The 15,980-nt window shown below is 41.8% G+C and overlaps 1 protein-coding gene across 1 annotated transcript in view; it reads right to left on the reverse strand.

The window, feature by feature from the left end:
* The window catches only part of PLCB1 (phospholipase C beta 1), a gene marked incomplete at its 3' end in the record, with an annotated part of 356,829 nt that extends 341,058 nt beyond the window's left edge, over positions 1 to 15,771 (reverse strand). The window contains exons 1-2 of the mRNA XM_080341590.1: positions 15,594 to 15,771; positions 4,192 to 4,269 (exon numbers count right to left, since the gene is read on the reverse strand). Coding sequence (XP_080197716.1) covers positions 4,192 to 4,269; positions 15,594 to 15,692 — 177 coding nt within the window. The 5' untranslated portion in view covers positions 15,693 to 15,771. The remainder of the gene's footprint in view (positions 1 to 4,191; positions 4,270 to 15,593) is intronic.
* Positions 15,772 to 15,980: the final 209 nt, after the last annotated feature.

Below are 15,980 nucleotides of genomic sequence, written 5' to 3' on the forward strand. Positions count from 1 at the left end.
AACAATTTCCATGTTTTGAAAGCAGAAAGATTTCCTTTTAAAAATGAAATCGGCAGTCTGATGGGAAGTTGACCTCCATGAAATATTTCCTCACATTTTCACTATCCGTGGCAATCCCTCACCCCTTTTCCCATCTTCTTTCACTCTGTTCACATGCCGATTTTTAAGTGGTTGTGAAAAAACATGAGGTGCAACTTCCAGGTGACCGCAAACCTTTGCTAGGCTGACTCCCCTGCTACGTTAACTGTTGAACTAGAACTTTTCCTCACTTCAAAATACAACAATCTCTGTAGTAAAAGCCAGCAAGGAGGTAGTGTTCCTCACATTACGGAAACAATAAGATATGTAACAGACGCTAGCTTGTCACATTAATTAATTTTTCTTTCTTAAAACCCATGTTGAGAATCATTCAAGTAATAACATGAAATCAGCCAGCACTCTGTAATACAGATGAAGCAAATAGTCCAGAACCTTCAGCAACAAAAGAATTGCATACTGAAAAATACAATTAAAATCAGAAAGCTGTCCTGCCATCTGTTTAAAACAAAAAGTTTTACATTTCCTTGTTGTTATCAGAAAATAGCAAAATGCTACGTATGATTTTTTTTTGGAGAATTATCGTTACTGATGACAGCAAAATATATTTAAACATGCAAAATACACAGTAAGCATGTCAAACTGCAGGATACCACATTATTACTAAATTGTAAGATCAGAACTTCAATGAACTTGCTTATCAGACCTCCACTGCAGTTATGATCATACTAGGATGAGCAGCAAAGGTGAATCTAGCACATAAAAATCAAGAGAAATGGCATAAGGTCAGAAGAACATGTAGGCGTTTTCATTCTAGGCTACTCTTTACTCTGCTGACAAAGTCATTCAAACACAGAAGTCTGATCAGCCATTTTTAATATGGTTCTTTTCATGCCCTAAAGCAATCGTGCAGGACCTGGGTACCTAGCAGGACACATTGGAGCCAACCCAAACATAACTAAATGGTCAAACCACATGCAGTAATGAAGAAACAAGGAAGGCACGTGCGTGTCAGTTGTTAGATGGCCACAGTGCTGCAAAGTAGGATTCTGGGAGCCCTTTCCCTCTTCAGTTTGCCTTCTTTCCAAGTTCTGTTCCTGCTCTTAGAAGTAAATGCCAAGAGGATGGCTCCGCTAAGCCTCAGCGCCACTGATCTCATACCACAAGAGCGGCATCCTTACAGTCTTTCACGTGTGGCGTAACCTAAGTAGCATGGATCTGAAACTACACACCTAGGATGACATATTAGGAGCATATGGCTTCTGCAAGCATGAAATTTGCTACTAACTTATCAGAAAGCTACACGGGACAGCAAGTGAACAGTCCACACTGATCACCACTTCCTGGTCAGAATAACTTGCTTGGCAGCCTTTTCGACCCATCATCTGTTTGACTGCAACATTATCCAGCCTCACTGATGAGGCTGCAAACCCTGGAGGATTGCTGGTCATGGAGAACTACGCAACAGGGTCAGCGACACTGATGGATGGCAAAGAGATGGACTGCACAAAGAACAAACGAAAGGACTATCCAGATACACTGCTAGACACCAGACATACATATTGTTTTTCTGTCTCTGTAATGGAGAAGAAACAGAAAAAGGAATGAGAAAATGCAAGAAACAGCTCAACCAGCCAACAGGTTAGAGAAACCTGCAGAGCTTCAACCATCACGCCTCTACGCTAAATAAAAATTTAACACAAGGGGAGTGTTTATTTGTGTCTGGTTTTCGTCCACATTGATTCCTGTAAATTTTATACAATTTTACTGATACGGCAACAACAACCAAAGGTGCCAGATTTCTCATGTAAAAGCCATGCCATTACTCAGGCAATAATGTACTGCTTTGCACAGTGTCTGGCAAACAGGACAGTCAAATGGCTAGAAAGAAGGCTGCGACTTGTGCCTTGTCTCCATACCCGTTGGTAATCAGCTCCCAGAAGAACTTGTCTGACCAATGATGCTGGCAGGCAGGCTTATCTCAGTTCATCACTTGGGTTAGCAAGGCCTGTCCTTCCATATTCAGAAAATAACAGGCCCTGGTTATAGCAAAAGCAACTGTTTAAAAAATAATAGGTGGTTGGAAAACAAAAAAAAAAGAGAAAAGAGAAAGCAATCACATAGAGGGTGTATTATCCTGATATTTCTTCACATAGTTCCACTGTCTTCACAGGATCACTTTACACGAAGAGAAGGAAATAATTAAGAGAATTTCCTATATAACCTCTTTTTTCAATATATCTGTAATTTCAAAATAAACATGAACCCAAACATCTCTGCAAAAGCAGAAAGTGGCATTTCCTTCCTGGTCTCTGCATTATCAGCACCCCAATAGAAATATATTTACTTCCTTTAAATAGACACTGCTAGGATGGCATTTAGAAACAAGCTTCACCTAGTTGCCATGAATTATTAACCAGAAAAAACCCCTCTTGTTGCCCTTTACAGAAGCTTGATTTGCAAGTTTAAAAATCAAACTGACACTTACGTCTCTTGTACAAATACCCAACCTTTTAAAAAATGCTTTGAGCATTATAAATACATTTTTTTGTGAATATGAGAACAATTCTATAAATAGCTATTCTTCACAGAATTGCTTCAAGACATTGTTTTTACACACAACAGCAGGAAACTGAAGGAGGTCTTAGTGCCAAACATATTAAAAAGTGAAATAAACTCTCCAATCAACTCTCAGTTTCCATTTACTATTACAAAGTTGGCTGTTATTTTTCAGCTTGGTCAAGTAGTTTATGTAAGGGAAGGAAGGAAGAAATCAGAAGACTGCACTGTGTTCTGGCATAGCTAGTGAGTTGGTGCAAATCATAGCCTTCAACTTCTGAAGGTATTCACTTTGCTTCTCAGGGCAGTAATTTAACAACTCTCGACTGTCAACAGATGAACCCGTTATTAAAAACCATTACCTTGTACAAGCATAAGCAAAGAAAAATGAGATTTTTATTATAACCCCATGATACATTTTCCAAATACACTGACTCAGAATTGCGCCTCATCTCCTCTAAAAAGCAAACATAGGAAGATAAACATGATCTAATGTAACAGCAAATTGCCTGTACAGTCTGCACTTTTAACAGTTGCTCCCTCCTCAAGCAATTTTTGCACTGGTAGCTAAACATAAAATCAATGGGAACGCCTGGAAAACAGCTACACAACTGGTATACCAGGTTTCCATAGCCAGAATACTACAAGTATGCGTTCAGTGATTTTGGCATACACTCCAACACAAGGCCAAAGCTCAAGAACTACCAAGTTTTAACACCATTTTCAACAGGGAAGTGGTACAAGCACTTACTTTGTAAGTACTTGAAAATTCATCTGTAAAAAAAAAAATTTAAAAAAAATGGAGGAACTCATTCAGTTCCCAGTTAATCCAGTATTTTTCTATGACAATCGCAACAATAATTCGGTATTATATGTCTAATATGGTATATGAAACCAACTGCATCCAATTCTCAGGGTACCGATACTCTTTCAACCCAATGCAGCTCCACTGACTCCAACAGCTGGAAACACAATAGTGCTGATTTTAAGGGGTGACATGGATGTGAAACTGGAATAACGCAGCGATGAATCAGGCCATGAGCTTTCCCAACAGCTCCCCAGCCATAACAGTGATCTAAACATGCCGGAATGTTTTTAAAAGAAAGTGAGTGTCCAGTGAGGATTAGTAAGAACTGAGTGACGTGGTCCAGCAGGCATGGCCAGGGAGCACGCAACAGTTGAGGAGGAAGAACTCAAAGGGAGCTCTGGCCTCCGGGAATTCTGGGTCTGCTGTGCACCACAGCCAAAATCCTCAGTGTACAAAAGGCAAGACAGAGAAACCTCAAGCCAACTATGAACAGCAACAGCACCCCCAATGGATCCTTGCCTGTAAACCAGGACAATTACACACCTTGCTGGCCATCAGATCATTAACACAGCTGGAAGTTACTAGGTCTTCCATTCACCTCTCCACATTTTGTGCACCAAGGATGAGCTACAGGCCTGGTGTGTTTGCTCACCAAGAGAGCAGAGGAAGGTATGCCGATGGAATGCTTGTCTGCTGTGCCAGGACTGGCACGCAGGGCCTCCTGACTCCTGCCCGTCACACCACAGAAACAGAAAGAATCATTCTGGAGCAGAAACCTTTTCTCTTACCTTATTTTGATCTGTCCAGTAAAAGAAAAATCCCTGTGGATCTGTTCTGAGAATAATTGGAGTCACAACGGTGGAGTCCTGAAAGAAAAAAGGACAAACAAAAAAAAATACACATCAGCACACAGAACACATGATTGTGCACTAGCTCCTTTGCCACCCATACTAATGAATTGCAACATCTAGAAACTACCCTGAAGGTATCACTAGCAAGATGTCACTAGAAGAATTTAGTATCACCTGCCTAATCTCCATTTTTCTGACATAACGTATTTCCATTACTGAGAAGACAGCACTAAATAACTCTAGACTTGCCAACACATGGAGTTACTCCAGAAAAGCTGGAAGTAGATGAAGTTTAACAGACACAACATGCTAATTGTCAAACTAGAATCCACATGGTAAAGTGCTACAGTTATCAGAAGTCCACTGCCCACTTGGATCCAAATTAACCTTCAGATACAGACAAAAGCTAAATGCCTATAAGCTTTACTTTAACATACAAAGACCGAATTTGCCTAGAAAATGTGGAATAATATCCACTACATTAACACTTTTGTCAATTACTTTCAATTATTATTTTTCTATTTTTTGCTACAATTCAGCCATGAAGGTTTTAGTAATGGAAGTATATACATTCCAACCCAACTCCAGCTTAAAATCTGTCTCCTCTGGTAATGTCCACAGCTCAGGTCATATAAAACTAAGTGTATTTGTAAGTACCGTAAGTAAGGCATCCTGGTTTCCATCATACTCTTGTATTCTGACTGACAGCAGGTCCCTGACTCAGGAGACGGGTGGGTGTTCATTACATCTCCCACCTGTTGGGATTCCCTGGTGCTTAATAATAATTGACATCAGTGCAGCTTGATCCTAATAAGATTCCTCCTCTTTTTCATGACATCTGTAAAAATGCTGTTGTCTTAAGACCTCTACCTGTTTGCCAAACTCAACTGAAAAGTTAAGGAGGGAGCATAGCAAGGAAGGGAAAGACAGGCAGACAGAAAAAATGCTTAAGCCTTATCTCCACAGGAAACCAGGCTAAGCACATAATTCCTCCTCAAAAAGGATGTATATTTCTGTTAAAGTGTTACAGTTTTATTACAGCTTTAGCATTCATCTATTTCCAGAACAGCAGTATGTGAGGTCAATCTACATTCTTTTAAGGAAAAAAGTGAGCTCTAATAGGTGCAGATTTAAATCAAACATATTTAACTGGGTTTTTCCTAAGTGTAAATGAAGTTGATAGAAGTGACATTATCATAAATAAATAAGAACTAACTTAAGCAAGTGCCATTTCCAATGCAAAAAGATAACGCTTGTCTGTATTAAGCCACCAGAGCAGTCCTCTTTGTGACTGAGTACCAAACTCCGGGCAACAGGCATTTGTGGAACAGAGAAGGTGAATTATTTCCAGTTTACAGCTGGAAAACGCGAGACCAAAGAAGCTAAGTGACAGGCACAGCACCAGTCAGAAGCCTGCGGGTGAACAGCGAGAAGAGTAAAATGGAGTCAAGTACGAAGCACGTTTTTATCTCAGCACAAAAGAAACACAAACAGAAGAACAAGTTCTACACTGAGAAGAAATACAAGATCAAACTCTAAATTGAGTGTAAAGTCCTCTTTATAACTGGAAGATCCGGGCTGTGGATTAACTGTACCACAGGTACACTGACACTCAAGCAGGTGCCACATGGGCTTTCGGAGGCTGGGAACCAGCGCTGCTGTATCAGTGCCAGGCGGTGCTATGGGAATGTCCCAGCTGGGATCGAAACCACTCCAGAAAGTGCCGCTGACCCTTCTTTTCCCCATTACAAGAAAACAGCGTTGTATGCACCTTCCCTAAGAGAACAGACATGCAGAATTTGTACCATCTACTTTCTTTTCTGTCTCTCCGTAGTGCCTAGTTATCTTGTACACCTGAGAGTCAGGTTCTGTTTGAGAGCAAAGGGTAAATTTATTAAAAAAATAAAAACATCCAGGTCTTGAAGAGATGTTAACTAGTAGTCTATACCCACAAGCTTCTACAAAAGTATTCTCAAACCTCTGCCTTTCAAAAGGAAAAAAAAATGCTCTGCAGATACGATTCTTCTTCTTTAGCTTATTTCATTATGTCTCATGCAGCCTGTATATAAATATGTAAAATGAGGAAAGAAAACGACTAAGTGTCCTTCCGCCTTCAGAGGAGATACACACAATTTCGGGGGTGGGAAGAGAAGAAAGTGATGGAAAACAGACAGGCATGAAGTGACTATGTCTAGGATTAATCAATTTGCTGGTTAATCATTTCAAATCAGTTGCTTCAACCGAAAAGCTGTTTGGATTTGTCTGTGCTGATGACATACAGCTGTCAAAGTAACACTTTCGTAGAAGTGGGCTGTAAAATGTTGACTATAATCAGACTCCAAAATGTGGAGGATAGAGGGAAAGAGTCTTCAATACCTGCTAGGTGACACAAAGAAAACTTCATCATTACAGGGATAATTATCAGTCTTAATTTAAGGTCTTCTGTGCTCCAGGAAGTTGTTTAAATCATAAAAAGGCAGTTGTGCATTATGCCTTTTTTGTTAAAAAAGTACACTACTCTAACATTAAGTATAGCACAATTAACATGCTGATGAACACAAGAACCCCACACTGTCACACTGTATACAAATATCAGATCTGAGAAAAACTCTGTACGTGCGACTGTGCACAGGTCTTAGAAAACCTTCCATGTAGTTAACAGATCAATAAAAGCCACGTGCACAATGTTTTACATATTCTCTAAGCTAACTATGATTCTTATCAATTCCCTGCCACCAAAAACCAAACTCTTTAGTTCTGGGTGTAGAGGAATGGAAATAAACTTCTCTAATCAGCTCTGCAAGTTCTGCTCCCCACTCCACATTAACACTGAGTTCTTTGTCATGTGGAACAGTTATTTGCTTTTACACTGCTCTGCAATCAGGGCTGGCAAAGGCAGGCAACAATTGAAAAGACACATGGAAAGCCCTTTATACAGTATACATTCAAGAAGAAGAGTGGCTCAAGGCTCCGAAATAGAAACCTGTTTCAAATTACAATTGTCTGGTACATTTATTTACAAAAAACTATTGTACTATATGGGAACAAGTGTGGTTTATTACCCAACCTGCAGTCATTCAGGACAATATCCTGAAGCCCACTAACTCAATTTCCTCACCCAAAGAGCTGACCTATCTCATTACTCCCCTGAACAGATTTACCAACCACACACAATTCTGAAGAAGATGGTAACAGAGAGGACATCACAGATACAGGAAAAAATCAAAGGATAAACAAATAGGGAGCTGACATTCATTTATTCCCCAACCTACTCAGATCCAGAATGAGACCAAATAAAATCAGGCAGATGTGACCAGAAAGGGGTGAGGAAGAAGAAAAAGGTAGTGTCCCAGTCAATGATGCAAATGGTTATGGGTTATTAGGTTTTTTAGATGTCACCAACAGGTGCTCATGCCAAGCAGTGACTTGGTTTCTGACACTGCTATTGCAAATTCCTTGACTAGAAATGCATGGAGTGGCCATAACCTGGCAGTCCCAGTGTGCTGCATATCATAGCAGTCTAAACTTCAATGAATAATTTTTAAAAGGACTTTTAATTTCACCTTTAAAAGCCCCCTCACCCTTTTAATTGTTGACTTCGGGCCAATCGTCCACTTTCCTCCAATTTCACGGCCTCACCCGAATAATGTGGTTATTCTATACCTACTCCATTAAATTGCCTCCTAATTGGCTGTACAAGCTAAGACCTCGCATTATCAATATTCTTTATTTTCTACTTTTAAACAAAAAGGTTTCTAATTTATGCCCACAAAGTGCCACAGAGAACTCTGGGATCCTTACCAACCAGGCACAGCAGAAGACAGGGACAGAAGATCAAGGGACAAACCCATATTTAAGTGCATACCAAGTAAACCATATCAAGATCTGATTTTAAATGTGGGTCCCCTCGACTACATCTAACATTAGTGAACAAGAAGTGCCACCTCTGTTTTAACGTTGCTGACCAATAAAGACTATCACACAAAGCCAAACAGCGAAGGGGGTGGCAAACTCAGTTTAGTTCCCTTCTGACTGTCCATCCAGGCTTCCTAAATTTCACAGCATTCCCAGGACCAGGCTGTGCATCCAGCCACAAGAGATGGAGCCTTTTACCCTCCTCCTCAATGGTCACTGGTAAAATCCGAAGAGACACGAAGCAAGAAAGAACAGCTACGTAAGGGTGCACCGCTCTGCTACCTACGTCCTGGGCTTTGGACCTTGCTCCCAGAACTCTCTGTACTTTATTCAGTACGTATTAAGGCAAGGGCGTAACACTATTGCTGCTGTATTTTGTGCCAAGCACAGTTCAGTGTTAAAACGATCAGTGTACATAACAGGCTGGGACTAGTGTGCCTGCGATGCAAGTATCGGGTGAGTCCTGCCATAGATGGAAAGTTCCTAATGGATCTTTAAAGTACCTACAGAGGAATGAAGAATCAACATGTACGTTGTCAACTAGCAGGGCCATGAGTCAGATAAGTATGTGTTTTAATAAATCATACATAGATAATGATGATGTTTCTAAGAAACAGTTGCAGTCAAAACTCACATCAACGGATTTTTAAAAGAACAGCAGACCAGCATTTATCTTCAGCTCTTAGAGCAGACAGGTCTCACGGCACCGCCTTATTAAGCCAGACCACTGTTTCCTGATCATGCCTTGGATTTTGAGAGACACTGAACATCCCCAAATATAACCTGAAAGTATTTACACACATCATTATTTCATTTCCTCCAACCTTCTGGAAAATTCCTGCCAAACTGTTTCCAAACACAAAACTAAGAAATGTAGATCATTTCTGGCAGAGGCAAAATACTCTGCAACTTTCTTTCACTTTGGCGAAAGGGCTTGAGCTGTGGTTAAGCACAGGTGTAGGGCAGTGGGCAAGGTGTGGGGAGAGTCCCCACAGAGAGTTTTCTCATCACCCCACAAGCCAAGGGCAGCGGAGAAGCAGCAAAGACGGCATAGCAAAACCATAGTTCACACATGGTCAGCAGATGCATTAGCTGTTAAATTCCGTAATACACTGGGTATACTCAGACTGGAACCAAGCAGGATTACCCAAACAATTAGTACTATAAATTTCTTTAGACTGACAGCTGAACTGTGAGAGTATCGGTTGTCTGGTTTTGCAATGAACCACTGAAATAATTTGGAAGGGTAAACATGCGTTGACCAGACTGGTAAACTGAAATCCCACTTGTTCAACAGGAACATGCAGGAAGATACTCTTTGCTATTAGAGTGGTTAAAGCCTGGAGAAACATTGGCGATGGCACCACACGACAGAAGTCATCATTCTGCTAATTAAAGACTAACTTCCTACAAGTTTCAAAGCACCACCTTGAGTGGGATTTGTTTCTCAGAAGCAGATTACCCAGCCTTGCTTCTCAGCACCTCCATACTCTTGGGCTAATTATAGCTTTAATGCATGTCTTGATTTGACTGCATGAGTCCTGATTTGTTGTAGATGTTGCAAAGTATTTCTTCTTTCTTGACTGCATAACAGGAGAAATAATGGGAGAAATTTATAGCTAAAGTAGCCAAATGCCAAGCAGGGAGATTTTATCTCCGCCAGAGTGTTCTTATGTGATGCTGAGCAAATCATTTAAACCAGTCTGTTTATGGTGTAAATGCTGTATTCTGATTTTGAAGGAATAGTGGATTTCCACATTTCATTTTCTAATTTTGAGAGATGCTCAGCCCAAATTCATCTGAAGTCACTGAGGAGTCATTCTGAACATCTGACTGAATAGTGCTATGCAGTCTGAAAATTAGGTCCAACGTATCTAATCACACATTGAAAATTACTAAGTTTTTAATGTTTTTCTCTTTTTTCAACCTACAACAGTACAATTGGGAACACATTTTGTTATCTTGTGAAAATAAATTTAAAAGTGTTTATGAAGCATTTACTTTATAAGAGATAAAAGAATCCATAATAATTCAAGTTAACTCTTGATTTCACCTAAGCCTTTGTTAAAAGAAAAAGGCCTTGCGCACTCTCAAACATTAAAGTGAAGAAAGCATACAGTGCACAACTTCAATTCACTATTAGCTTTTCTTTGTCATGGAATTCCTCATTTACTTCAGAGTTGTTTTCTGATTTTCGGTTCCCCTAGTCCCTACCAACACTCCAAAGGCCTCAGACGCTACAATAACAGACGTTATTCAGATCTTAAGCACATGAAGTCCTCACCAGATCTCCTACAGCAGGCATCTCACCCTTCTGCAGGGGATCCAAATCATTCCCCCCCAAAGCTCAAGTCAGCAAGAGCTTTCCAAAGGAGTTAACTACATTCAGGCTCTGGTCTTTATTAAATGTTAACCACTGAGAAATTTTAAACTCAATCTGATTACTCTCCTATGTTGCAAAAGACCAAAACCACAACTTCTACTCATGTAAATAAAATATTTTTATTTAGCACAGAAATGATATTTGTTTGCTACATAAAGATTAGCAACAAAATCTCTAGAATGTTAGACTTCTTTCCTCCAGACTGAAAACAATCAGAAAAAAATAAACTCTCCTCAGTTTATTATTTTAGTTTCATAGGCACAGAACAATGGTGGTTCATTTTTCATGGCCTCAGTACGTACTGTAGTGATAGACTTGTGCAGAGTTTAAAAAATAATAAAAGGGCAGGAAAAAAATTCAAGTTACTTGAGCGTCAGCATCTTCAAATCACTTCTGAAAATTTCCAGGTTTTTTCTGTTTGATCTCAGCTTATCCATAATAATGATACTATGAAGTTATATTTACTTGAAAGGTTAAAGGGGATGTATCTCATATTCTTAATAATTTTCTTTAAAAGTTTCTAAACAAATAAAGAAGCCTGAAAACTTTACATAGCACTCACCATCTGAGCTCAAAAATGTTTATTATAAAGATGAAGAACTGCTCTAAGGCAAAGGTATTAAAATAAAACTTAAAAGACCTGGGTTCATTTTTGCAGCTCACTGGAATGAAAACCTGGTGAAGTGCTGTAGCCACTAAACAAGTGCTACCTATCAGCAGGTTTGCTTCAGTAACTAAATATTTAGAAAAAATATATGGCTATAAAGTTGGAATATTGTCCCTCAATTCAGATGCAGTTACATTACCTCACTAATACAGCTAACTTGCAAGTAAATAGTGTAAGCCACAGAGAGACCAGTCAAATTCCTTATGTAAAGTACATATTATCACTAAGGAAGATAAGAAAGCCTTTAAGCAAGAACTGAAAACAAATCTATTTTTGGATACACACCGTCATATTAACTTGCTACAGCATGCCAACTCCTGCTCTTCAAAAACATCAGTTCAGCTGTGCTCTTGGTTGAGCTATTTGTTAACTCAGTTCTGTCCACCTTGTTCCCACTACAGGACAGAGAAAAATAAAGCACAAACCACAGGCAAGGCAGGTTTCAGCCTCTTCAGACATAAGATCAGTCCTGAGAGAAGCTGCTCTTTATACCCAGGTTCCATTACCCTTCTCAGCTAGCAACACATTCTACCACATTTAAGTTTAAACCCCTACAAAAAAAAAAGCCTCACTTAATTGCATCCTTTTTTATTTATTTATCAAACTGTTTTAAAACTCTCATCAAGAAGAGCTGTTCTAAGCTGGGTTTCAGTACAGCAGAGTGGATCAAGTCAGTTCTTCCTTAAGCATGTTCTCTCTCTCAGATATTGCTTCTCTCCAGGAATGAGAGAGCACATCTGTTCAAAGATCAGACCGGCACTTAAGGGATTCAGAGTTTCTTCCTGGAAGCAGGGGAAAAGTGGCTATAAAGGCCCAGCTGAAGGCAACATGAAGAAACATGATTTGAAAAAGCAAGTGTTCAGCCAACTGGCATCTTAAACCAGAAACACACACATTCATACATCCACACAAAAAAAACAGCACCACACACCACTACACCCAAGCACCCAGTCACTTTTATCTTTCACCTATTCAAACTTCAGCTATTTCTGTCCAGTGCTTTGCAAATCCAATGTACACATCAAGAACAAGAGTTAATAATAAAATTTGTCTTCCTATCTGTAATACTGTTCTAGAACAAAACAGAAACAGTGTGAGCAAATGCAAAGTAACATGACAACAGCCATCTCTTTCACTTTAATGCTTTATATCCCAATCCAAAAATGGAATTTGTACATAGGCTCTGTTAGGCATTGGATGGTGTAAGTGGTATTGCATCCAATCCTGATGCACAAGTGTTACTTGTCTTGCAAAGCCAGAGCTTTTCAATTGATCCTAATGCTTTTACAATTTAGAAACTGAAGATGGTCCGCAGAGGAAATGGAGTTTCAAGCCTCGTGAGCTGTCTGCATTCCACCTGCCTGTATATGATCTTGAGCGGTTGATGTAACCTTTTCATCCCCTCTGTGTAATGCTCAGGTAATTCTCTTTCAAACTGGATCATCATCACACTGCTGTTTCTCAGAGAGGAGGTCTATCTAACATCACTACCACACCGCTTATTAGCAGCCTCAGAGCTACTAATTAGGCACGGAGCTACTAGAAGCTCAGGATGGGCGAATTAGTTTGAAAGGCTGTATCACTACAGCTTTTGTCAGATGCTGCAGCATCCTTCTAAAAGCCGGCAAATACATTCTTTAACAACTGTTACTCTGTACACCATGAAATTCCTTACACGTCTCTCATGCTCTGGTTTAAATCCTTCCAGCATTCCCATTAAAAAAAACCAAAAAACAAAAACAACAACACATAAGTAGTGTTTTTCGTTTTATTTTTCAGTGGTTTATAACTCAGCTGGAACAATTTTGCTTTGGGCTGAAACTTGGTACAAGTCATAGGAATTCACCAAAACACTCTTCTGCCGTATGAAATGCGAAGCAAAGTCAATAAAGCCATCTTTAAACTGCAAAACAAAACAGCAGGGAAGTGCCTTGGACAGGAATAAATGCTGCCCTGGTGCACAGGCAATGCAGAAGAACTGAGCTCCCGTTCTCACCCAGAAACAGTAAATAGAAAATGGTGCGTAACACGCATCAGTATGTGAGCCTCGCTCTTCTGAACAGCCCTGTTAGCACAGCAGAGCCAAAGTACTCATTATGGTCAATTCTATTGTACTGTTACATTTTGTAGTTTACTATTTCTCATTACAGCCTATTGTTTCACTAGAGAGTTTGTCATGCTTATTTACATGAGAGACCACAGAGGTTCGGATTAATAATCATCATTTTTAAAAACCCTTCAAGCAGATTAGTTTGATAGAAAACAAAGACTCTGAAGTGGTTATTGGTTTACTTAGTGCCAAATACTTTTCAAAGTCATCAAACATGCATTCATCTGAAGACTTTCTTACAACCATAGCACCAAGAGAGACTCACATCTCTTGAAATCTTTGATTCTGTGGGGCTTCCACTGCTGAAAAGAAACACTACAGGCAAATTACAGGGGCTGGGGATTGGGAAATGCATATATATGCACACAATTCATGGTCAACAATGAGTTAATGCTAGCCTTCTTCATCACAGCGTGGCTAAATAAGCATCAACTTTCACAAGGTTGCTGATGAAAGCACTTGCTAAGCTCAACAGGACCCTTTCTCAGTCTCAGATTCCAGGCAATACCTGTGGATTGCTGAGTAACACCTTTAACCTGAAATGCACATATTTTGCCAGAATTTAGCTATATTTTATTACTGCAGCCTCTAGGTTTGCAATTGAAAATCTTTTTCCAATTCTTCTATAGCAGACAGGTTAGCCACTGAACATCCACTGTGCACAGAGAACACCTCTCTTCTCCATCAAATTCTATGTGTACAATACAGTACTTGGGAAACAGCACTTAAACTGATCATTTTAACTGGTGCTTAATCTCTTGGCCTTTCGTTCTGAAGACTTAGATGACTGTTAACTTGATTTCTATATATACCTGTGGAAATTTCTTGGTAGCTTACCAAAAATAAAACAATAACTGCAATGGCAAGGCTGAGGTTATGCTGCCTTTTCCTGTACTAAGGAAAAGATCAGCTGAAGGAAAACATTTTCTCAGGCAAATCATTCAAGCTTAGTTCCCATCTATCTTCTGAACATGAATAACCTGTGTCAAGCCAATATTTACTACTGCAGACAAGGTCAGGTTGCTGAGCTGTTTAACGTAAATAAAAATTCATACTAGAAGCTGTCCTCAACAATTCTGGCATTCGAACTGCCTGCCTTCTTTACCAACCACTCCTCTACCACAGCTCAAGTCTCTGTGTGCTCATCTTCTCCTGACACCATTCACAGACAGACTTTTGGGGGCACCCACTCCCCCATGCACAACTGAGACACAAATGTCCTATGTCTTATTGTAGCAGCAAGGCTAACAGAGGACTCATCCTTCTGTTTTCCTTCTCCGCAGCACAGCAGGCTTACTTTCCTGCTTTGAGAAAAGGAAAGCTAAACAGAGAAAGGCTACCTTTCTCTGCAATAGTCCTAGGCATGCCCTGCAAGTAAAGAAATAAATCCCAGCTGCCAAGCAGCTGTGCTGCCAAAGGTGAAGTGAAAACCACACTCTCTCCTACACGAGGCAATACAAGTGTAAAGGGTTGGGAAGCAGCAAGTGGTAAGGGGAAAGCAGATGTGATTTTGAAGTAAGTTGCATGCCCTAACGAAAAAGAGTGCCTTCGCTGAGGCAAGAAGGGTGAGTAGGGGTACGCAAACGGCAAGCCCTGGGAACATGTCTGGGGCTTGACAATCCCACTAGAGAGAGAGAACAGGAAGGGCAGGAGCCAGAGGAAGGATAAAAGCCGGGAGGAGGAAACCGGAGATGGAACAAGAGATAAAGAACACGTTGAAACAACTACGTTACGGCAACAGAGGTGGCAACATGCATACTAAAACAAGGGAGGCAAGGGAGGAAGACGCTCGCGAAAGGAGCCAGCCCAACACAGCTCGGCCCGGCCAAGAGAAGGGAGCCGGGAGAACCTTCGGAGAAAGTTTGCCCGGCGGACGGCCGGCCGTTTACCGACGCCTTTCGGCTCGGCCCGGACCCCACGCGGCGGCCGCCCAGCCCGGGCGGGGACACCTATTGCCGGCCACCGTCCCTGACCCGCTGCCAACTCCTCCGCCGCCTCAAGTCCCGCCGCGGGACAGCCCCGCCGCCTGGCACCTGCCCTCTGCCCCGGGCAGGCGGGCTCACTGCCCCGGGGCCGGCCCGCCGTGGCTCCCCGCCGCCGCGCAGGGAAGGGCCGGGCCGGCCGCGGTTCCGGGCGGCCACAACATGTGTGCCGGAGCTCTCCTGCCCGATCGATGCGCCCTACGCGTTGCATAACCCCGCCGTGCCCCCTGCGTGTGGGGCACGGCGAGGGGAAGCGCGGAGAAGAGGAGGGAAGCTACTCACATCGTCCCACTTGACGAATTTGATGCCTTTCTTCAGGGTCTCGGAGACGCAGACGGGCTTGAGCTGAAGAGCGTGCACCCCTGGCTGTGCCCCGGCCATTTGCACAGCATTGACGCGCTCTCCCCCGGAGCGGAGAAGCCGCGGGAGGCGGCTGCCTCAGCAGGAACGCCGGGGCGCCGGAAACGGCCCCAGGAGAGAGGCCGGGAGCTGCGCTCGGCGCGCCGGGAGCGGGCTGGGAAGCGGCTGCCCAGGCAGCGAGAGGCTTCACTGGCGCCGAAGGAGAGACCTGGCGCGGCAGCGGCCGGGGCGAGCCATGCAGCGGCACATCCTCTATATACAGCCGGCTCGCCACGCACGCACACGCCCGCCCGCTCTCTCTCACACACA

Source organism: Nesoenas mayeri (assembly GCF_963082525.1).
Source record: "Nesoenas mayeri genome assembly, chromosome: 3".
NCBI lineage: Eukaryota > Metazoa > Chordata > Aves > Columbiformes > Columbidae > Nesoenas > Nesoenas mayeri.